The 23,507-nt window shown below is 39.8% G+C and overlaps 1 protein-coding gene across 3 annotated transcripts in view; it reads left to right on the top strand.

The window, feature by feature from the left end:
- The window catches only part of LOC149225714 (uncharacterized), a 250,618-nt gene that overhangs the window by 31,874 nt on the left and 195,237 nt on the right, over window positions 1-23,507 (top strand). For all 3 annotated transcript variants that reach the window (XM_089377289.1, XM_089377287.1, XM_089377288.1), the window contains exon 2: window positions 5,513-5,713. In XM_089377289.1, coding sequence (XP_089233415.1) covers window positions 5,513-5,713 — 201 coding nt within the window. The remainder of the gene's footprint in view (window positions 1-5,512; window positions 5,714-23,507) is intronic.

Raw genomic sequence — 23,507 nt, 5'->3', positions numbered from 1 at the left:
TTGTCATATATTTTGACAACGCTATCTTGGCTTGCATAATCATTGTAAGATATTAATTCCTAAGGTGATATGGTACTCGTCCTTCAAATGTTTGGAAGTATGTAAAGAGGATTAGTTCATTGTGAGGTTTAAGCTTTTTAGGGATAATAGCTATTAAATGGTTAAACCTTTGGTTCTACTCCCTAACACCCTTGGATGCTTCTTTCTTTAATAAGAGGAGATCCTTGTATAGATCCACGATGTCTTTCTCCTCTATCCATCTAAACAAGAAAACATCCTCGAAGTCCTGCCATGAATGTATACAATCATCTGGGGGAGTTTGAAAACATTCATTGGTGTTTTCTCCTATGGATAGAGCAAAAAGCTACAATAACACATTGTCTTCGACATCTTTACCTAAGTGGGAAGAGCAAGCTAGTCCAAAGTTTGCCCAAGTGCTTTTTTGGATTATTAGAAACAATCCCATTGTAAAAGGGCAACCACTTAGGCCTTTTAGGCATGGGATGTGTATAACGGTAACCTAATATCACATCTAGGTCAAGGGTTGCCTTGATGTAATGGGTCCAAGGCTTTATAATTGCAGCCATATTGAGCTTGTCAAGGATAGATACTTTAGAGGAAACTTCAGTTCTTCTTTGATATGTTAGAAGGGGATTAGGCTCTTCACACTTCATGATTAAAGAGTCTCTGGATGATAAATTCTAACATAGGCTTTGGGATGTTCTCATCAAAATTTATTGAAGCATAGACTTCGGATCATGAGGAGGTGGACTCATCCCTTTCCCGACAATAATGCCAAAAATGTTGCTTCAAAATCTAGCAGGTCTAGTGCAAAGCCCCACTATGCCATTGTCACCTTATCAACCTTTCTTTTGCTCTTTAGTGATATTTTACCACAGGGAGGCTTCTTCAAATCACCTAAAGCGTAATCAACTACTATGGTTCAAGGTGATATTAAAGAGGTCTATGTATAGGATGGAGTACCAACAAGACTTAGAAAGGCCTAGATATGCTATGCCATAGTTTAAGTACTCCACACCTAGACCAAAGATATGGCTGTTATAAGTTAGGGTTTTATTGATTTGCAATGGTAGGGTGCACAATGTCATATAATAGCCAAAGAAAAGGCCTGTTGAGGATATTCAACAAAAAGGGAAAAGGGCATCATCAAGGGTTAGGGTCACTTGATGGGAAACTTGAGTTGAAAAACATGCATGAGCAACCAATAAGGATGATGTTGTCCCTAACATCCCTAAACAAGGAGAATTAACCATGCACAATGCTAGGTTTTGCTTTGATATGATTTATTGATGCAATTCCTAATTTATGAGCGAAAATCATCGAAAACCAATTCACTTTTATGCAGATTTTTTACCCTAAAACCCTAACAACTAACCGTAGATGTCTAGGAACAAGGAAAAAGAAACGAAATTTAATAAAATCTATGGATGATGAACACAATAAAGATTAGTGTCTTATCCTAAATGGGTTTATGGAGTCTTCGAGGGCTAAATTTTCATGAAGAGGCTTTGATGGTGTAAGGGGCGATGACTAGGGCATCCACTTTTAAAACCCCAACTATTTTCCTTGTGAGGGGAGAAATTAAATATAAGGAATGCACAATCAGAGTTTCCTTATAGGCTTCAAAGAGAACAATTTTGCATGTAATAATGGAGCAAGATCTCAACATAAATTTAGATTTAGTCATGGTACAAATAGAAACCCTAGTTCACACATACAATATGAAAAATATAAAAAATAAAGCATGAAAATTGCAAAATTATTCAAAGAAGCACTTCTTTAAATCCTAGGAAAACATCTACATGCAAAATACCATCTCCACAAGAATTCACACCATGGAAAAGTCACATCTTGCCCAAGTAGCGAAAAAGAGACTAATTCACACTTGTCTGTAGAGAAGAGTGGATGAATGTGTGATGATCAAATGAAAAGAGGGAGAGCCTCTATTATGAAACATAGCACCCTCATTCTCTATGATAATATAAGTAAAATCCCTAGTTACAAGGTTACTTTGAGTGTTGAACATGTGTGAGGTTATAAGCCAACCTCATAGCTCAAAAGCATAAGTAATAATGCCAAAAATGCTCACACGTGTGGAATAAAATCCTTCTCTACTATGATGTCATCCTCGAAATGAGCTCTAAATGCCACAAGTAAGTGTCAAGTGTGCTAATGAGTTCCCCATACTCCAAAAAGGTAGCTATGTGTCCATGGGTATGCCTCCATGCCAAGATGTCATCAAATGCCTTACATCACCCTCTAAAGGGTAAGAGAGGTGATGTGGCAGTGATCTACTCAATCATTGGGGTGAAATAGTGATGTGCAAGCCCTTCCCTATCATCTTAAGGATAACCATCATCATCTGGGCTTCGGAATAAGCAACACTCATCAAACAATGTCAAGGCTAGCTTGGGGGCATGTTGGGTCCATCTGGGCACATCATCAATATCTCCAACACTAAGCTTTAGGGGCTTAGTGTTTTAACATTTGACGGTATTTTGGAGTGTGCAATGCAATGTGGAACCATCACATGACCCAATGCTTTGATTTGGCTGGGCAACACTGTATGAAATGATCAACAAGATCATATTTGCTCTTTGGAATGGGTAAAACGACCTTTGGTATGTGTTTGAATGGAGTGATAATCATCTCTCCAAAAGCATTTGCTATTATTATGACATCACTTGACAAAACCTTACTCAAATAAAGTGAAATCACCATTCATTAGGGACAATAACCATAGAGACATCACAATGGACCATACCTAAGTCTTGGGGCATAATAATACTTCACACAAGGCTCACCTTCAAATGTCTAACTAGATCAAGTCTTGTAAACGGGTTACCTCCTTATGTTAGGGATGGTTAGATGGATAATCCTATTAGGTGTTTCCATTTACCAAGGGGAAGTGGCAGATCCCAAGTTAGCCCATCAATCCATAGGTGTGTGTGAAAAATGTTGTGGAGTGGGAATGACTTCAAGGCAGGGGCCATAGCCAAGTGACCAGCTAACGAAGGTCCAACATTTTGAGTGTCTAGATGTAAGGATGTAGCAATCATGGAAGCATGAGTTACCCCTTTCCTTGGCCTACTTCTTCCACCTCTTTGGTGGGCCTTTTACTTCTTTATGATTTTCTTTGATTTGGGTGCATAACTCAGGAGTCTAAGCTTGCTTTTTAGATTTTCTATTACCCCTTAAGGATGCATTATTTTATCGCTTATCAAGGTTGGGACAATACAAGAGTTCCTTTTATAGATGAAGCATCATGTGCTTGAGGAATTAGGTGATGTTTAATGAGGTGGTAGTGCTCATGCTAGGCTTTTTCCCACACACTAATGAAATGTCCCAACCATATTTTGCATTTTATCTTTTTCTTTGACTGCGATTTTTTTATGCTTTTATGTTTCTTTTCGCTGCATCGACCTCTAGGGCTAAGTTTTGTGGTCCTAAACTCAAGGATAAGCAATCCTAATGATCAATGACCACCAACCCAAAGAATGGAGATGAATAAGGGGAAAGATGGAAAGTAGTAAATATGAAATATCTTGGACACATTGCTTCAGTTAGAACCTCCCCGAGAGTGTCTTTCCTAAAACCCCAAGGCCTCAAAGGAGGGCTCACTGGGCTAGAGTCAAAGACTAACTTCCTAGGTGAAGTGAGTGAATAAGAATATAGTCAAGATCAATCAATCATCTAGTTTGCCTCTTGATGCATATTAGTATGCCCCTAACATTAAGTGAAAGCACATGATTGCAAAATGGTTAAAGTAACTATCGATGGATGACCCACCTTCCTTTAAGAAGGGGTGCCAGTTGGGAGAGAGAAATCTAATTGGAGCAAGAAATGGAGGATCTTGGCATTATTTGATGTGCTGGTCATATAGGGCGGCTTGCTGGCTGGTTGTCCAAGGAGGACAAAATTTTTCTCCTAGGGGTTATCCATTTTTTGGTGGGTAACAGGTACGTTGTGAAAACCAACAGGACTTGCACTTGGCCTCAACCAATTCACGAGGAGCACATGACCTTTTATGGATAAAGCTTGGTGTGTTTTCATCACAGGATCTCCAAGTTACCATTATAACATGGCCTGATGAAATGGTTTTAGTTCTTCATTCTAAAACCAGGTTGATAGGCCAGACAAAATCTGTCAGGTATGTCATTTACAGGAAGTGGAGACTGAGGTGCACTTCATTTTTGGATGCCCTGTCTACTACGAGATTAGAGGAAGGTTCCATTGCTTGTTCAAAGATTCTTAGACCCTTGCTGACCTTTTCAGGTATCCCGATCATAGATGTTTTGCCCTATATATGCAGGAGGCTCTCAGGTTCCGAGCACATATTCTTCAGCCTGCTATCAGACTAGACCCCACACAGAGGATCACGACATTTTTCAGGGTACTACCTTGAGACCGATTGATACCAGTACATATCCAGACTCTTGATCAATGAGGATCCGTGGGACCTCACCCCCACATGAGATCTCAGCAGCAGATCCATCTCAGATCCGTTCCTAGGAGATGGAGTAGGTCCTCCAGACCTCAGCAACATGCAAACTCCCCCAGGCAATGATTTAGTGGACTGTATGCACTTTCCACCGGCTCTTCATCGGGCCAACATACTTTGTTGAGTTTCTTCAGCGTTCTTCCTTCATCCTCGGATGTTAGGAGAGATGGGTCTGATCCTCATAGCTATTAGCTCTTGGATCTTCTCCGCCAGGGCCAGATGTATGGACATCATTGTACTCAACAGTCCCTTTGACCTCCTTTGTGGTCATTAGTTGGACATAAATATAATTATCTTATCTTATCTAAACTAGTTATTTAAATAAATATGAGCATCAAGTTATTTTTATAATTCAGCTCATCAATCTAATTGAAAGAGGAAAAGGCAATCCGAAGCTAACAACTAGACTAATGTAATTCAATAATTACATTTAATGTTTCTTAGCTTCCATACTAATGATTTTATGTTAGGCAGATTTTCAAAAAGAGAGGGGATTGAGCCATTTTATTTGTGCACATTTTTTTCACTGGGGATTTTTCGTGTTGTTTTCTCGTTAATCATGTTATGCCATGCCTTGTTCCTAACACGGATCTTATGTCTTGTTAAATGTTCCTTGTTGATGATGACGACTTCTGGAGAACTGTGTGTCACAAACGTATGTTCTCCAGAAGTCCTCATCATCAAGAATTTATTGACTGTGGAAATATCCATGCTAAAATGTTCCTTGTTTCAGTGTGTCTGTCTGACCCCTGTATTGAAGCAGTGGTGTTTTATTTCTTGGAAGTATCATTATTTACTCTAAAAAGGTGCAACAGACCTGAGTAAGATAACAGACTTTGTTTCAGCAAATGAGTATCTTCCTTTGATCCTAATATTTTCATTTGTTGTGTAGCTAGGTCTATTATTGGTGATTATTTACTCTTTTTTTAATGGAGGTTTGAGTTTTGTAAAGTTTTGTTTTGTTCTTATATGATATTTCAATCTGGTCAGGTATTTGAAATATTCCACAATCTTGAGGAATACGGGCCTTGAAAATTACACTGCAATAATTAGTGAGTGTGGAAAGGATTCCGATGTTTACAAAGAAGATGAAGATTATATGGGAGATCAACGGAAAGAGAAGATGACCAGGACCCTTGAGAGCCTGTATGCTTGCAGTATTATCACTGAGGATTTTTGTGTGAAGCCTTGGTAAGATTTGTTGCTTTTTAATATTTGTAATTGTAAATTTAAAGTACTATCTTTGTAATCCTAGGATTTGGATAGGATCTATTTTCTGTCAGCTAGTGCCTTATTTTTCAAGTATTCAGTCATGCGAACAATTCCTGAATTGTTTACTCCTTTTTCTTAATTTTCTCCAATAACGAAGAATTGCATTATACTAATAATTCATCAAAATAAAAATTTGTCCTAAAAGTAAGCCATATTGGACTTAAACCTAAAATCACTGAGGGATTGTGTACTGAAGCACCAATCTAATTCTTGCTCATGCTCATCCAATCTTTTCCTGCTCACTGTTACTCTAGACAGCATATATCTTTCAATCTAAAGCCAACGAACTTAGTGTACATAAGACCTGATCACATCGAACCAATTGTTGGAGTATTGATTACAAATATTTGTATAATGGTCACTTTATATTAATGACATGTGACCAAATTGAACTGTTAGATGTTGTGGTTCGAAGTCAGGTTGTTAAACCATTATAATCACTTGGGGTTGTTATAAGTTGTAATGTAATATGATGTAAAGGCATGTGTGAAGGAGATATTGGCTGGAACATCGTTGATAAACATTCATTCTTTATTTTCATTTACATTCATGTTTGATTCTTTGTACACAGATGCACCCTAAATTCGTACATGGTATCAAAGTGATACCAGTTCTGGACCTGTAAGTGAAGGGTTTGAGAATTGTAAATCTTTCTCATCTTAACATTTGAGACATTTACCTGATTTGTTTAAATGAGTATCCTAAGGGTTGAAGTATTCAGGCAAGTGAACAATTTCTGAACAGTATATTACATTTTCATATTTTTCTCGAGTAACAAAGGAGTGAATTATACAAAAGATTCATACAAATAAAAATTTGGCCTCAGAATGAGCCACATTGGCCTTACACCATGAGGGAATTTTGTACCAAAACGTCAATCCAAATCTTGCTCTAACTCATCCAACCTTTGCCTACTTAAAACATCACATAATCTGTTACTGTGGACAGCATATATTTTTCAAGCTAAAGCCCACATACTCAGTGTCACGTTGTTAATAAAACCTGATCACATGGAACAAATTGTTGGAGTATTAGAACTTAAACAATATTTAGGAATTACAAATATTAGTCTAATGTTCTCTTTATATTAGTGACATGTGACCAAATGTAACATTTAGATGTTGAGGTTAAGGGTTAGGTTGTTAAACCAGCATGACCGTTTAGGGGTGTTGGACACAGATTGTCATTGATGTCAATATTCAAGAGGAGGAGACAGAGCCACATAGGAGCAGGCCAAGCCATGTTGGGGATTTGTCTGACCGTACCCAGCTTTGACTTCGATCCGACAGCGAACAATCTTCATACTAATCCAACGATCATCGCTCGCCCAAACAGAACGAATGTTACGTCCCGATAGAAAGTGGTTTTGTGAAAAGTACAGTTGACGCGTGGCAAAATTTTATTGCATCGGGTGAGATTTACGGAATACCACTTTCACAGCAAAAGCGGTCCGATGAGCTTGGTGGTTTTCTTCAGTTGTTTTGTAAAAATAAATGCGCAGGTGAAATTAATATTTCAACAAGCCAGAGGAGCCACACTGGAGCAAGAGGAGCTACAAGAGGAGCCATCGGAGGAGAAAACCCAAAGAAGAGGAGCTATCGGAGCATATCGGAGCAAGAGGAGCCATCGGAGGAGCAAATGCAGCAAACAGAGCCATACATGCCTATCGGGAGCATACACAGCTATCGGGAGCCTATCGAGAGCCTATCGGGAGCATACACAGCCATCGGGAGCAGAACTCACATAGATATATCCAGTTATGTTATCGGGCCTGTAAAACCCATGTATGTATGCTTTATCATTATCGGCGGTTAAAAACCATATAAATATGCATATAATGCAAACAGAGGCGGAAGTCTTGGTTATATATGCAAATACACCATCGGCAACAAAAACTATGCATATATATATGTTTAACACTATCGGAGGCGCAAACGGAGGCTAAGGCGTGTACATAAGCTTTAACACTATCGGCGGATTTGAAACCTTATTCACGGAAGTGTTGAAGCCATATCGGGTCCGGCACACAATGTCGCATCGGAACTTCGGGAGCGGCGATACAGTGTCAAGTGGGCCATTGCGATTGCCGATAGCGATATCGCATCGGACCTCCGCCAAGGGCAGTCCCCGATTGCGATAGAGGCATGGACCCGATGGACTCATTAAAAACAGTTTATAATATATCGCATCCGGCATTTCGGAGCGGGTATCGGGAGTGGTAAAGGCCCTGCCTCCGATTGCGACAATATACGCGGACCCGATGGCATATCAAAGTTTGATTGAATAATATATCGCATCCGGTTCATTGCATCGGCTATCGATGATTGCAGTTATGTTGCGATTGCCGATAGCGATGAAAGGAACGGACCCGACGGGCATATAAAACAGGGTTCAATGCAATATCGCATCCACAAGTGGATTGGCCCATCGGCCATCGGCCCTTTGCGATCGCCGATTGCGATGAATGCTGCGGACCCGATACATTATAGATACGGGTGCTATGATCCTTGAAGTCCGCCCTTTAGCACTGTCGCCTGTTTTTTCATATATTTCCTGTGTAATTTGATATTTGGCCTGCGCGCGCCTCTGAGGCAAAAATGCATACGATAATGCTCCCGATAGTTCAGGAGACTGACTCTGGCGATAATGATTGCGATTGGGACGTGGCTGTCCGTTAAGCTATGACAACTGGGTGTATGCGGCCTCTCTTCCTCTTGTACGTGTCCTGTGAATATTGGAACGTTCGATAGACAGATGAAACCGAAAGTGGGAAGCTGAAGAAGCAAACGATTAGACAGAGGAAACTGACAGGATAAGCGAGCGTTGAGGAAGCCCAAGAGCCTGCGGAGAAAGGAAGCCAAACAGCCAGTGAGAAAGAGGAAACGAATGAACAAAGGGATGGAATGTATAAAAACAACAAAAATAGAGGACTGCTGGTTGCTGTTGTGGTGGTGAAGAACCAGCAGAGGGTGCAGAGGCAACAGAAGCAGCAGAGACTGTAGAGGCAACAGAAGCAGCAGAGACTGTAGAGGCAGCAGAAGTAGCAGAGGCAGAAGCAGCAGAACCAGTTTATATCAAGGTTGGGTTGGAGCCCAAGAGGTTGGAGCCTCAGAACTGAACAAGATTGAAGTCCTTGGGAGTTGGTGCTCCTAAAGTCCAAGATTGGTGTCTTGGCAAAACAGAGTTGGTGCTCTGGGAGGTTGGAGCCTCACTGAAGTCCAAGTTGGAGCTTGGCAACTATTCACAGTCAGATATACTTATATTGTATTTATTTCATTGCACTGTCTTGAGTCTTAATAAAAGCATTTATTCCAGCTGTCGATTTCTGTGTTCTGTGTATACATATACATATCTATATATGCTTTTGACAATCACTAGAACAAAAATTAATAAATACTGATTCACTCCCCCCTCTCAGTATTTCCAACAAGGGGTGTAATAAATTGTAATCTGATATGATTTCAAGATGTGTGAAAGAGATGTATTGGCTGCAACATTTATGATAACCTGTGTTACTAGAAATGCCACCTTGGTTTGCTGGAAACATCATTCCCTGTTTTAGGGATGGAAACTTGTGTGAAATAACTTGGAATTGCCATTGAGATATTTTCGAGCCATTTTCGTTTTTGTAAATTACCTTTTCAATTTTTGAAACAGCATTTCCAAAGATGGAAAAGGCTCCAGAAGTATTTCTTTCATTCCAAACTTCAAATGGTTAAAAAAGAACGAAAGAGAAGCAGCTAATGGAATTGTATCTGCCTTTTGATCTTTATTCTTAAAGTTAGTTCAGGTAAATATCAACATTAACTTATATTTTAGCATAAAAAATTAAAGTGGAACCCCCAATATAAGATGTTTGGTGGTGGATTCATTCTCACTAGTGACTAGACCTCACTTGTAGAAGGTGGAATTTGGGGTGTTTTTCAGTTATCAAGACACCTATAGCAGTGTTTAATTGTTACAAAATTCAAGGTTCCTGCTAATAAAACCTAGCAGACCATACCTCCCACACTAGATGATCCATATAGATGTGCAAACATGAGTGCTTTGATTATAATTTGATGCTTTTTGTACTCCAAGACTCTATAGAGCCTTAAGGGTCCACATAGATGTGTGAACATTAGCAATTTGATTATGGTAGAATCCTGATCCAACCTATGTTTTGAACAATCTCAATTGAGTCCAAAAATAATGTGGGGTGTTGCTTTATTAACATTCTACTAGTTGCCACTTTATGAGCCACATTATTTGTTATGATTTGAACAATAGACTCCACACTTATCCCCACTATGAAATTATCCAACAAATTTTACAACAATATAGCATTTCTACCATGAGTAGATGCATCAACAGATTTCGTAAACATGCAAACTAAGATATTTAATGGGGTCTTGGTATTGTCATCCTGTCCAGCTGTCTGATATAACTGTGCAGTAGGTTTTCAATTTTTCTCCCACAATTTTTTCAACTCTTTTAATCTAGTCACGCAATCATTTTTATTTTTATTTTTATTTCATTTTGAAGAATTGGCCCACTCAATTCATCATACATAGGGGTTTTATATATAGGCCCAACAACAACAATATTGAACGTCGCTTGACAGAATGAGTTTTTTGGCACCGCCGAAGGGTATGGCATTCCACAGGAAACATCTGCCCACAATCCCTTCCACTTTTTTCCTTTTCATTTTCTTTTAGTAAGAAAAATGGATGGAAGGTTGTGTTAAACACATACATGGCAGCAACAGAATATTAAAGATAAGCATGAGAGTGTGTCTATTATTAACAAATGATATACATTTATAGTACATTCATATGACCTTTGGTTTCGTATTTCAAGGTCTCTTGGACTTCTTTAGACTATTCAGCTTCCACACCAACCCTTAAAGGATTAGGTGTCCAACATTCCCCCTCTTGATCCGAAGGGTTATGCATGAGTCTAAGAAGAGAGCTGTAATACAAAACGTGCAAAAATGCATGGCAACACTAGGTTGAATGTGCTCTTTGAAATGTTGGTATAAAGGGCGGTGGTTTAAGGATGACCACCAACACTGGAACGCTTAGTGCAGTTCCCAGAACTCTTCCAAGTCTGGCATGAAGCTGAGGTCTTCTTCTAGAGAAAGTGCTCCTAATGTTTTGAAGAGGGAAACCTTCAACCATGAAAGGGAGGTCTCAACATGTGATGGTTTAAGGATTACCAACAACTCTGGAATGCTTAATGTAATTCTTGGAACTCTTCCAAAACTGGCAAGAAGCTGAAGTCTTTTGCTAGAGGAAGTGTCTCCAATTCTTTGAAGAGGTATCACTGACTGAAGGCATGCTCAGGGGCATATTTGTCTCAGGCTACAACTCTGAATCTGGTATGGCAGGTTGTGGCTCAGGCTCACTTGATGTGGCTTTGAAGCTTGTAGATGATCATCATTACCCTCCCTGTCAAATACAAGGTGAGATGATGGAGAAAATTCAACTGCAAGATTGTTCAACACTCTAGAACAAGTTATGACATATGACTGGAATATCTTCTTGGCTATTGATGCCCATTGCCAAGAAGCGATCCATCCAAGATGAATCTTTGTTCTTGCAGGAGGTTTGTTTCTGAAGCAACTGTTTGAAGAATGACTGGTTTTATGACAGTGCTTACATGGATGAAGATCAAAACAGTGATCTTTCATATGGCCAACTCAGTCATAGTGTTGGCATTTAATGACTTGTTGTTGCTGCTATGGAAGAGGAGCAGAATCTGGAACAGCTGAAGGTGAACTGTCATAAAGAAATCCAACACTCTGAAACTAAACAAGCTTTGAGTACTCTGGAATATGAAAGGAAACCTCCTTATCATATCCAAGACCTGTTCTGTGCTTGTCGCTGACAAGCTCTTCCCAAGGTCTGATGATGGGCTTGGGAAGTGCAAATTGAACTTCTGCATCTGCATGTAATTTTGCTGCTTTATTAGGCACTGGATCTGAATCAACTGTAACATTATTGTCTTGCTGTTTATGGGAGTCTGTTTCAATCTTTTGAATAGAAACAGGTTCAGAATGATGTCTATTCTGTTGTAACTCCTCTTCCTGTAGCTTTGTCTCAAGCTGCAAAAACTCAATATTCTCTTGTGCATTTTGCAGACACATTTTAATATTGGAAAGAGAGGTTTTGTTGATTTTAACCATCTTATCAACAATGGAATGTACTAAATTATTCAGTAGTTTCAATAAATCATCCATTCGATCCATTTCAAACCAATATAGTCAGAGAAATGATGTTATCTTCAACCACAAATTGACCTATAAAATGATAAATAGCTGAACTATTAGATGAGTAGCAGGGTACCAATATCACCAAGTCATTGTAGCAGACAACCCAGTACTAATTTCAACGCAGCAAATGGTGCTTCAATGCACTTACTTCTCAAATTACTCACACTGTGCAAAAGAAAAGCCAATCTTCTACTTTCTTTGCAAATGAGATTTGTCTGATAGTTCAAAACATCTTTTCATTCAATATTCACAGATGCAATCATCTTTATAACTAAGTATGCACATATCTGACACACACCAAAGCTGACATTGATAATCTGAGTAATAGCATCTGCAATAGACCGAGTTCTGGCACCCAATCTCGTTAGCTCATCAAAGCTATCTCCGGCTGAAAGAGTAGTTGTGTCCAACAACATGTACTCACGGCATAAGAATTCATCAATGCACAAAGCTTTTGCGGGAGTATACACGGTCTTCACAAGTCAAGGTTTAATGCTCCTTTAATAAACTCTATGCGGAAACGTTTGATTTAACTATCCAAAGTCTGGACCTTTATAAACCTTTGAGCGGAACCTTATAAATCCTTCATAATCTTTGGTTAATTCTTATTACCTGCGCATATTAACCACACCATGGATTACTCTATGCGGAAACGTTTGATTTAACTATCCAAAGTCTGGACCTTTATAAACCTTTGAGCGGAACCTTATAAATCCTTCATAATCTTTGGTTAATTCTTATTACCTACGCATATTAACCACACCATGGATTTTAGACTTTGGTTAAAACTCAACTTAAACCATAATACATTAATCCTGCTTATTTCTATTATAATAGAAATATTTCATAAACCACACTTAAACCTTACCTTTCTTCCATTCCACAAACCTTTGCACATATATCGATGCTCTCCTTAGCGCATTAAATCTTCTCCGTCGATCTCATTCCTCAATTCGACGGTTATCACGCAATAACTCGCGCCAACTAGCCTGGCGAATCTCCACAGTGTATTTCTCCTACCTCAATCCAATGGTGATCACGCCATATCGCGCGATAACAAGCACGATAGGTAATACTTTGAAAGAACGCGAGAAAAGTTGTTTTGGGTGTGCTACGTGTCAACCCCTTAGGTTAATCGCGTGAATTTGTAAAATATCGTTTACCATTTTGAGACCGCGCGAGATACTACTTACTGCTTTCGTAGACCGCTCCATTATTTTGTTGTCACGTGGTTTAATCTGATCCCTTCACTTCTTGACTTTATTTTGCACGATAAGATCTCTGCTGATCTTATTCTATCAATCATGTCTGTTGATCTGGCTGATCCGACAGTTCCCGTTCTTTGCTGTTTAATTCTTTCTACATCGTTGATCTTCCATGTGCGACTTGACTTCGCCTCATTTGTACTTGTATACGGTGCCACTCTACTACCTTTGCGCTGTCCACCAAAGGTAGTTTGTCTAAATCTCAGGCTGCCAAATGTTGGAGTTGTTGACTGAGCTCCAAAAGCCGAACTCTGACCAAAAGGAGATCGAGTGCTTCCAAATGTTGTGTTGCTCCAAAATGCTGGGGTAGATGCTGCACTAAATGGAGTAGATGTTAAAGCCAAACAGTGTTGTATATATACCAACGCTATATATGGGGAGACAACATTATATATGGAGACAACGTGTTGACAGGATGGAGAGCGGTAGTGTTTGGTGGTAATAATTGTGCATATAGTGTTGAAAGAGCCGCCGGTGGAGGCAGAGAATCCAAAGATGGAACTGAGGAATGCCAAGAGTCGTTTGCAGTGGGAGGAGGTATGGTAATGCGGAGAAATGGTATGGCGTTAAACGAATATACTGCAACTGTAATAACTGTGCGTATCTGAGGTAATAACTGTGCATACACAACGTTTATACACAACACTTCATCACAACATAATATCAATCAACTTATGAGTAATAACATACCAAATTGCGTGCCAGTTTTGGTTTCAGTGCACAACGTTCAACCTCCAGCACAAATCTAGCTGAGAGAGGTCAGTCAGACAGTGTGCAGTATGAAATAGTCATGCACACGATAATAGCAGTTCTATCCGCAACATGTTATTTTCCCCTAAGGGTCCCGCTTGTCTGACCAATCACTGTCGGTCCCTTGTTGACTTCTCCTTTTATCAAGCGCTTCAATCCATGTCGTTGATCTCACTTCTCCAGATCCAACGGATATCGCGTCGTCCGCTCACCAACTAACCTGGACGATCTCCACTGTCGATGGGACCCGTCCAATCGAATGACTGTCGTGCAATCTCGCGTGAAATCTTGCACGACCGATATCTGGTCGAGAGCGCGCGAGAAAAGTGGTTTTCTCGTGCTACGTGTCGCCCGCTAAGGTTAATCGCGTGAAATTTAGGAATACCATTTCCAACCTTTAGGGCGCGCGAGATATCGCTTATCACTTGCCGAATACTACCCACGTGCTTAATTCATATTTTAATAAAGACGCTTAAGCTCAATATTAATCATTGATATTAATCGACTGTGATATTCAAAAAAATGGAAATTACAGAGTCTTAGTCCTCTCGGCTCTATTACAATAGTTTGTCTGACCTTTTCAGTCCCTTCGATATTTATATAGTTGACTTGTGTAGCTGTGAGAGAATTATAGTGAAATTACTCAAAACCCTTACCATTTTTTATCGCTCCCAATTCCTTTGCCTAGCTCGTTCCCTTCATTCCTTCTGCGGCAGTGTCGAATATCATTTCTTTCCTCAAAGCGAAGATGTCGAAATTCTTCTCCTTCTAGCGCTAGGAGGAGTGTTGTCACCATTTCTCATGGTCATGGCTGTAGTGATTCATTCTTAGCAGGGATTGGCGGTCCATTAAGACCACGGCGGTATCCAACGTTCTTTTGCTTCCAAGATTTGACGTTTCGTTGTATATATACCAATGCTATATATGGGGAGACAACATTATATATGGAGACAACGTGTTGACTGGATGGAGAGCGGTAGCGTTTGGTGGTAATAATTGTGCATATAGTGTTGAAAGAGCCGCCGGTGGAGGCAGAGAATCCAAAGATGGAACTGAGGAATGCCAAGAGTCGTTTGCAGTGGGAGGAGGTATGGTAATGCGGAGAAATGGTATGGCGTTAAACGAATATACTGCAACTGTAATAACTGTGCATATCTAAGGTAATAACTGTGCATACACAACGTTTATACACAACACTTCATCACAACATAATATCAATCAACTTATGAGTAATAACATACCAACTGCAATAACATACCAAATGGCGTGCCAGTTTTGGTTTCAATGCACAACGTTCAACCTCCAGCACAAATCTAGCTGAGAGAGGTCAGTCGGACAGTGTGCAGTATGAAATAGGCATGCACACAATAATAACAGTTCTATCCGCAACATGTTATTTTCCCCTGAGGGTCCCGCTTGTCTGACCAATCACTGTCGGTCCCTTGTTGACTTCTCCTTTTATCAAGCGCTTCAATCCATGCCGTTGATCTCACTTCTCCAGATCCAACGGATATCGCGTCGTCCGCTCACCAACTAACCTGGACGATCTCCACCGTCGATGGGACCCGTCCAATCGAACGACTGTCGTGCAATCTCGCGTGAAATCTTGCACGACCGATATCTGGTCGAGAGCGCGCGAGAAAAGTGGTTTTCTCGTGCTACGTGTCGCCCGCTAAGGTTAATCGCGTGAAATTTAGGAATACCATTTCCAGCCTTTAGGGCGCGCGAGATACCGCTTACCACTTGCCGAATACTACCCACGTGCTTAATTCATATTTTAATAAAGACGCTTAAGCTCAATATTAATCATTAATATTAATCGACTGTGATATTCAAAAAAATGGAAATTACAGAGTCTTAGTCCTCTCGGCTCTATTACAATAGTTTGTTTGACCTTTTCAGTCCCTTCGATATTTATATAATTGACCTGTGTAGCTGTGAGAGAATTATAGTGAAATTACTCAGAACCCTTACCATTTTTTTATCGCTCCCAATTCCTTTGCCTAGCTCGTTCCCTTCATTCCTTCTGCGGCAATGTCAAATATCATTTCTTTCCTCAAAGCGAAGATGTCGAAATTCTTCTCCTTCTAGCGCTAGGAGGAGTGTTGTCACCATTTCTCATGGTCATGGCTGCAGTGATTCATTCTTAGCAGGGATTGGCGGTCCATTAAGATCATGACGGTATCCAACGTTCTTTTGCTTCCAAGATTTGACGTTTCTTCTTCCCGTGCAAATTTTTTCTTCTTCTCCAACAGGCACTGAAAATGGTTTTGGTGGAATTCAGTGGTTGAATATACAAGGCTTCACGGTTTTGTCTCGAAATTCTGGAAGATTATGGAGAGCGAAGCATAGGTTTTACAATGCAGTGAATGAGACTAGGTGTTAGAATGCAGTGAATGAATTAATCATATTTGATAACCTGCAAAGAATGGAACAATGGCAGAGGTTGCAGCTATAATTTCGCTGAGAAAACATTCATGAAATGTAGAACTGATGGCAGAAATGACCTGCACAGAAAGGCCATAAAACAAGTGGCTCAAATATGAGCAGGGCAGGAGTACGCCCGCTCTGATACCATGTTAAACACATAGTATAGTTTTAAAATCCGGCCTAGCTAACCAGTTACCGGTCTAACCGGTCGGTTAGCACGCCCACCGGTTGGAACCAAAGAAAAAACCGGGTTTAAGAGGCTGGATGGCGGAAAAATGGCCCTGACCGGTCCTAATCGGCTGGTTTAGGACGGAACTGGCTGGTTTGTAGCAAACCAGTCGGTTCTGTCCTAAACTGGCCAGGAACAACCGAGGCCCCACTCAGCACGTTTCTCAATGAGGTTTAGGGGTTTTGGAGGGAAACTAAGGGTGATTTCCCTCCAAAACACCCTCTCCAAGCCTTTAAGAGGCCCCTCTCCCTCTCATTTGTCTGGCACATTTGATTTGGAGTGTTTATGAGTGTTTGTGAGTTTGTTTGTGAGCTTGGAGAGTGTTGAGTTTTTGCGGGAGTAGTCATCTTGGAGTTGGAGTTGGAGCTATTTTGGAGATAGTTTGTAGTTGTCAGTGGAGTTGGCATCTTCAAGAGGAGGCTAAGGAAGCTAGTTTGGTTTTTCAGGTAAGGATTTTCACTTGAAAATTCCTCATTTGATTGTTGTCCATGAATTAAATTTTTTTATGTGTTATAAATTTATAAACTTCTCACTTCTATCATCTATGCTATCAAATCTCTAGTTCTATGCTATCAAATTTTGTAGCTTGCATGTACATTTGTTTTCCTAAATTTAGCTTTGGTTTTCCATGTTGCTTCGCTGCATTTTTTTTTCTAAATGGCAGATTTCTTTGCAAATTGTAATTATTTCATGCAAACATGGCTCCAAAAGGAAAGGACAGTGCATGGGCTCGTTGTGATGTAATTGATGGAAAAATGATATGCAAATTATGCCATAAATCTATTGGAGGTGAGAGGATTCTTAGATTGAAACAACACTTGGCTGGGGTAAGAGGCCAAGTAAAGCCATGTGATGCACCAAATGCAGTGTTAGGTCCTATTAGGGCAGAATACATTTCCAAGCTTGAAAAGTTTTATGAGGATAAGGCTAGGGAGAAGGCCATCCAAGATGACATTGCAAGGAAGAGGGAATTATTAGAAGCCATGAAAGAGAGTGGGTATGATGATTATGAGATTCAAGACTCAACTTCTATCCCTTCCACCAATGACCCCTTTCACTATCTTCATCCTTCTTGTGGCCAACCATCAAAAGGAACAAAGAGAACAAACATCCAAAGTTTTTTCTCATCTTCTGCCAACATTGCCTCTTCTAATCCCACTTCCTCCCAGCCAAGTTGTCAACCCACTTTGGATCAACATTGGAAAAAACAATGCAAAGAAACTTCTCATTAATACATTGCTAGATGGTGGTATGATTAAGATATCCCATTTAATGCTGCTCCCTCACCTTATTACCAAGCTATGTGGGACTCTGTTATAACTGCAGGAAAAGGCTTCAAAGGCCTTAGTATGCATGACTTGAGGGGAGCTCTTTTGCAAAAAGAGATATCTTCCATTGATGAGTATTTGGTTGAGTTTAAGGATTCATGGCTGAAAACAGGTTGTTCCATCATGTCAGATGGATGGACCCGATGGAAAGAACCGCACTATCATTAATTTCCTTGTTTCTTGCCCTCAAGGAACCATGTTTTTGAGATCAGTTGATGCATTTGATAAGGTGAAGGATGCAACCCTTCTATTTGAGCCTTTGGATGACATTATTTAGGAAGTTGGGGAGCAGCGTGTTGTGCAGGTCATCGCTAATAATGCCTCAAACCATGTTCTTGTTGGAAAGATGCTCGAGTCCAAATATAAGACCATATTTTGGACTCCATGTGCTGCACATTGCATAAACCTCATGCTTGAGGACATAGGCAAAGTGGAGTGGGTAAAAAACACTATAGAGCATGCCAAGTGCATTACAAAATACCTTTACAACCACTCATGGGTATTGAGCCTAATGAGGAAAAACACTGGGGGCAAAGAGCTTGTTAGGCCTGCAATTACGAGATTTGCAACTCACTTCCTCACGTTGCAATGTCTCAATGGTCAACATAAAAACTTGCAGAAAATGTTTTCTTTTGAAGAATGGTTTGAATCTCGGTGGGCTCGTAGACAAGATGGAAAAGACATCAAAAAGAAAGTGTTAGACAATTATTTTTGGAAAAGGTCTGTAGAGCTTGTGAAAATTACCAAGCCCCTTGTTAAGGTGCTAAGGATGGTGGATGGGGAAAAATTGGCCATGGGCTACATTTATGAGGCTATGGATCAGGCAAAGGAGCAGGTACGAGCAACTTACAAGGACAGGTTAGCTAAATATGCTCGTATATGGGAGATCATTGATAACAGATGGAACAATCAACTTTGTCATCCTATACATGCAACATGGTAATTTTTGAACCCAAAGTATCATTATAAAAATCGGCTAGGAGATCTGCATGATGGGGAGGTCAGAGCTGGATTGATTGATTAATTGGAGCGCATGGTCCCTACCCATGCAGACCAATTGGACATACATAGACAACTTACTGTTTTCACTATGGCAGGTGGTACCTTTGGCAAAAACTTGGCAAAGATGGAAAGAGATGTGGACCAACCAGGTAAGCAATTCCAATTTCCAATTTGTTTTTCTTTTCAAGTTAAAATTGTTTACGTTCTTTACAATTCAAATTATAAACTAAGTTACTAATTAATGTATTTTTCTTTGCAGCACATTGGTGGGAGTCATTTGGTGGCCAGTGTCCTCAATTGCAAAGGTTTGCAATTAGAGTCCTTAGTCAAACTTACAGTGCTTCAGGTTGTGATCGCAATTGGTCTGTTTTTGAGCGCATACACACGAAGAAGAGAAACCGTTTGGATCAAAAACGGTTAAATGATCTTGTTTTCGTGCAATACAACCTTCGACTGAGGAGGAACCAAATTATGAACAAAACACTTGATCTAGATCCCATTTTGTTGGACGATATTGATCCAACATCAGAATGGGTGGAGGAGACTGAAGATCTTGTGTTTGACGCTGAGTTTGATATCGACATGGCTTTAGTGGGGGATGAAGCAGAGTATGTGGCGGCACAGAACCAGGATCAGTAGCGGCATCAAGGAAAGGCAAAGGACCAATGGAAGGCACTAGTCGTGTAGGTCGACAAACTCGTGCTTCCATTAGGTCCATTTCTATTGTTATTGGTGGCATTGATATTGAGGTTGCAGATCAGGTTGAGGCATCCTCAGACTCTGAACCAGATGATGTCTATGTAGCTCCTGATGATGATCCTGTGGCTAGTAGTGGTGATGAACTTGATGATTGATCATGTGTACACTGTAGACTTGTAGTAGGCCAATGGCCTCATAGCTTGCAACATTGTTTTTGGACTTTATAGGCCATTTAGAGCCTCATTGCTTATGTATTTTGCTATTTTGTTGATGATATGTATTGCACTCTGTGCCATTTTGATATATTCATCTTTACATGGTATATAAATGAGCAAACTTTGCATATTTTGTCTCTATTGGCTTGGAATCATGGTTTTAAATCTTAAAAATAGTTATGTTTCATTAAAAAATAATTATTTAATGTATTTTTCTAAAACCGGTTCGTTTAGACCAAACCAGTCCCGGTTAGACTGGTTCCGGTCAGTAAATTGGTTCATTAGGTGGACCAGTCTGGTCACCGGTTCTGGTTTTAAAAACATTGACATATACATGGCAGCAACAGAATATTAAAGTTAAGCATGAGAGTGTGTCTATTATTAACAAATGATATACATTTATAGTACATTCATATGACCTTTGGTTTCGTATTCCAAGGTCTCTTGGACTTCCTTAGACTATTCAGCTTCCACACCAACCCTTAGAGGATTAGGTGTCCAACAGGTTGTGCCCCAGGTTTTGTTCTTTGAAGTTTGAGCAAGGAATGGTGACTTGGCATTAAGAGTTGGGACATAGCCTGTAGAAGCATTTGTCCACATGTCGCTTTCCGTTCCTCTCAAGGAAATATGCATAGCAGTTTTCTTTTGTTATTTCACCTCTTGGAATTTCAATCAATAGAACTAGGCTTCTTTTTTTTTTTCTTCATAATTTCTTTGATGCCAACTTTAGATTGTGCGTGAATATTTAAGGTGACATGTGGACATGGCTCCGCATTTCTGCCTTGGAGTCTTGTTATGCAGCTTTTTAGACAAGAAATCCCTCTGAATAAAACATTGGCCAAAGTTTGCATTTGACCCTGCCACCTTGCCCTTCAATAGGTTCCCATACGCCCAAAAAATGTCCAAGTTCTTGGCATGTTGATGGAAGAAAATTGCAACCTAGGGCACAAAGATTAGACCCAGAGACACTTTATACGATAGATTAATCTATGAATAAATGACATCTTCTTGTAGAAATCTGCATGGAAATGAGGAAAATCATACCTGAGATATACTTGTTTTTGGTAAAGAGCTGCAAAGAATCTAATGGTAATCATTGCTGAATCCAAGGAAATATCTTTGTGATGGATGAAGCACTGCCTTTGCCCTCTAATTGTATGCTGAATTGAAGTTCTGCCTCCTTGGAATGATGACGAGAAGTGAAAATAGACAAAAAGAGTACCAAATTCTGACTTTATGTGAGTCTAGCATCCCTGAGTGCTGTTTTTTAACTCAATATCAGCAAAAATTGGCCAAAAATCACCAAGTTTTTGCAGCAAACAACAAATAGCTGATTTAGGGCAGTAATCATTTCGGAGTTGACATGCCAATTAAACCCGTCACACTGATTGTCATGTCTTCAACCAATTGTGATTGGAATGGTTTGCACCCTGCTTCAGATTATAATTACCATATTTTGATTCCATTCTCCAAACAACCTTGTACGAACTCCTCTGGTCTTGGGATATAATGCTGGTTCAGAGTTGATTGCAACTTTGCATATCAACGGTAGCATCCAAAAGGTCCCTATCCTGGATGCCAGAATTCACAAAGTTGTCCTAGTGGATATTTAATGATAGACCTTTTGAATTAATGATATTCTTATAATTTATTAGTAGATAAACCTGTGGGAGGATGCTTTCAATGAATGAATGATTCCATGGTCGACTACATCTCCACTTTATCAATCCTACCAATTTCCAACTTCCAACCATTTGTTCCTCAACTTTGAACTTCTTTTTGAAGCTGGAGCAAGATTTTTATTAAGTCGCCCTAAGCTATATCCTGTTGATTGTTGTGTAGCTGTGGGAGGTATTCCCCAGCTACAAGTCGGACCATGAAAAGGAGGGTAAATTATATTTAAAATTTGAATAAGTAGGCCCCAAAAGTTCAAGTTGGCCCAGCAAAAGGACATGCCCCTTGGGCAGCAAAAGAAGAATATATATTGGCACTCGACCTCCTCACTTGGAGACCAATTCGGATCGACAGCACATCATCTATTTTTCTGTTCACATGTGCAAGTTAAGGAGGAGAATTTCGGAGGTTGACCAAGTACAGAAGTTGCCTATTTATCAGCATTGATTGAGTCTGTTCTGCCACTGTTTGATGAAGTTTTCTGGCTGCTGTTTAACTGAATTTCTGGGTTGTTGCAGGAGGTGCGATTTTCAGCCTGTTTGACCAGATTGACTGAGTTTCTGAGCAGCTGTAGGAGGGCCGAATTTTGGATTGTTTGACCAGGTTTGACCTATGCTAGATCACTGGTCTGGGTTGACCAAGTTTGACTTGAAATATCAGATTGTACTTTGCTGAATTGAACAATTTCTCGTAGAAAATATTGCTGGGTTTTCTCTTGAGTTTGGGTTTCCCAGGGCAAATTTTTTCTCTTTTGTGCTTGGCTGTCTCTTTATGATCCTATTGTCATTATTGCGTTATTTTTGAGATTTTCTATGTATAATTGCTTAATGATATAGTTGATATAAGATGACTTGATTAAGAAATCATTAGAAAGTAATTATCAGATTAGAAGATCAATTTGTCTTAAGAAAATAAACATGGTAACAAAGGAGGTTAAGAGAACAACCAAGAAGAGGCCAAGGGCTGTTGGACGAATCAAGGAAGGTCTATTTAAGACTGGTCTGTGCCCTAGTTTAGGCTAAGTTGTCGGACATGTGCCCCCCCCCATGTCGGGAATCTTGCGTGCTCGACACAATTCAAGTTTGACACGAGTTAGACGCGTGTCCTATTCGTAGGACACGAGTTTGAGTCGTGTCGGACACGAGCTCTATTGGTGTCCCAAAATTTGGACACGTGTCTTGTGAGAAAAAACATCCTGAAATTGATTAACCTCATTCTCATGCAATTCAATAACAATTTTGGAGCTCTCAAAGGTTTTGAAGTGATGTTCTCCTTTATATTTCATTTTTATCCTTTTACTTAAATTTTTAACTTACCATGAAATGACTCAGGATGTTTGAGAGTGGTTTGGACCTCATTGGATTTCATATGGAGAAAGTAGAACTTTAGATCCCACTCAAAATCCAACAGATTTAACATTTTTCAGGGTTTCAGGGTTGGGGTTTTATAATGTTTCCGTTCCAGTTTTTCATGTACGAGGGTAGCAAACTAGCATGTAATTAATAGGACCAAGCCCTTTATGTACCTTGTGTTGCAGAAAATGTAACTAGGTTCGATCTTCATAATGACATGATCTTTGTAAATAAATTATTCTTGTATATCTTGGGTTTCATTAGAAAGAAATGTAATTAGGTCAAAGACTTCTTCTTGATGTCTTTAGGATTTTATTTATATGTCAAAGAGTCATGTCATGTATTGAGAAGCTCTTTATGAGCCTTGTGTAATGTACCTTAGTCTGCGAAATGTGTAGAAGCCCTTCAAAGACCAAGCATGATCCTCCAAGAAGTCTGCAAGCGAAAAAAAGAAGGAATTCTTTATGTCGGCTCCAAAACAGAATTAATTAAATAAATGGAAGTCACGTTGGCTTA

The sequence above is a fragment of the Pinus tabuliformis genome, chromosome J (genome assembly GCF_031772625.1).
Source record: "Pinus tabuliformis cultivar Carrire ecotype Pingquan chromosome J, CPIR1, whole genome shotgun sequence".
NCBI lineage: Eukaryota > Viridiplantae > Streptophyta > Pinopsida > Pinales > Pinaceae > Pinus > Pinus tabuliformis.
The sequence above is the reverse complement of the archived record's forward strand: the minus strand, read 5'-3'. Positions and strand labels throughout refer to the sequence as shown.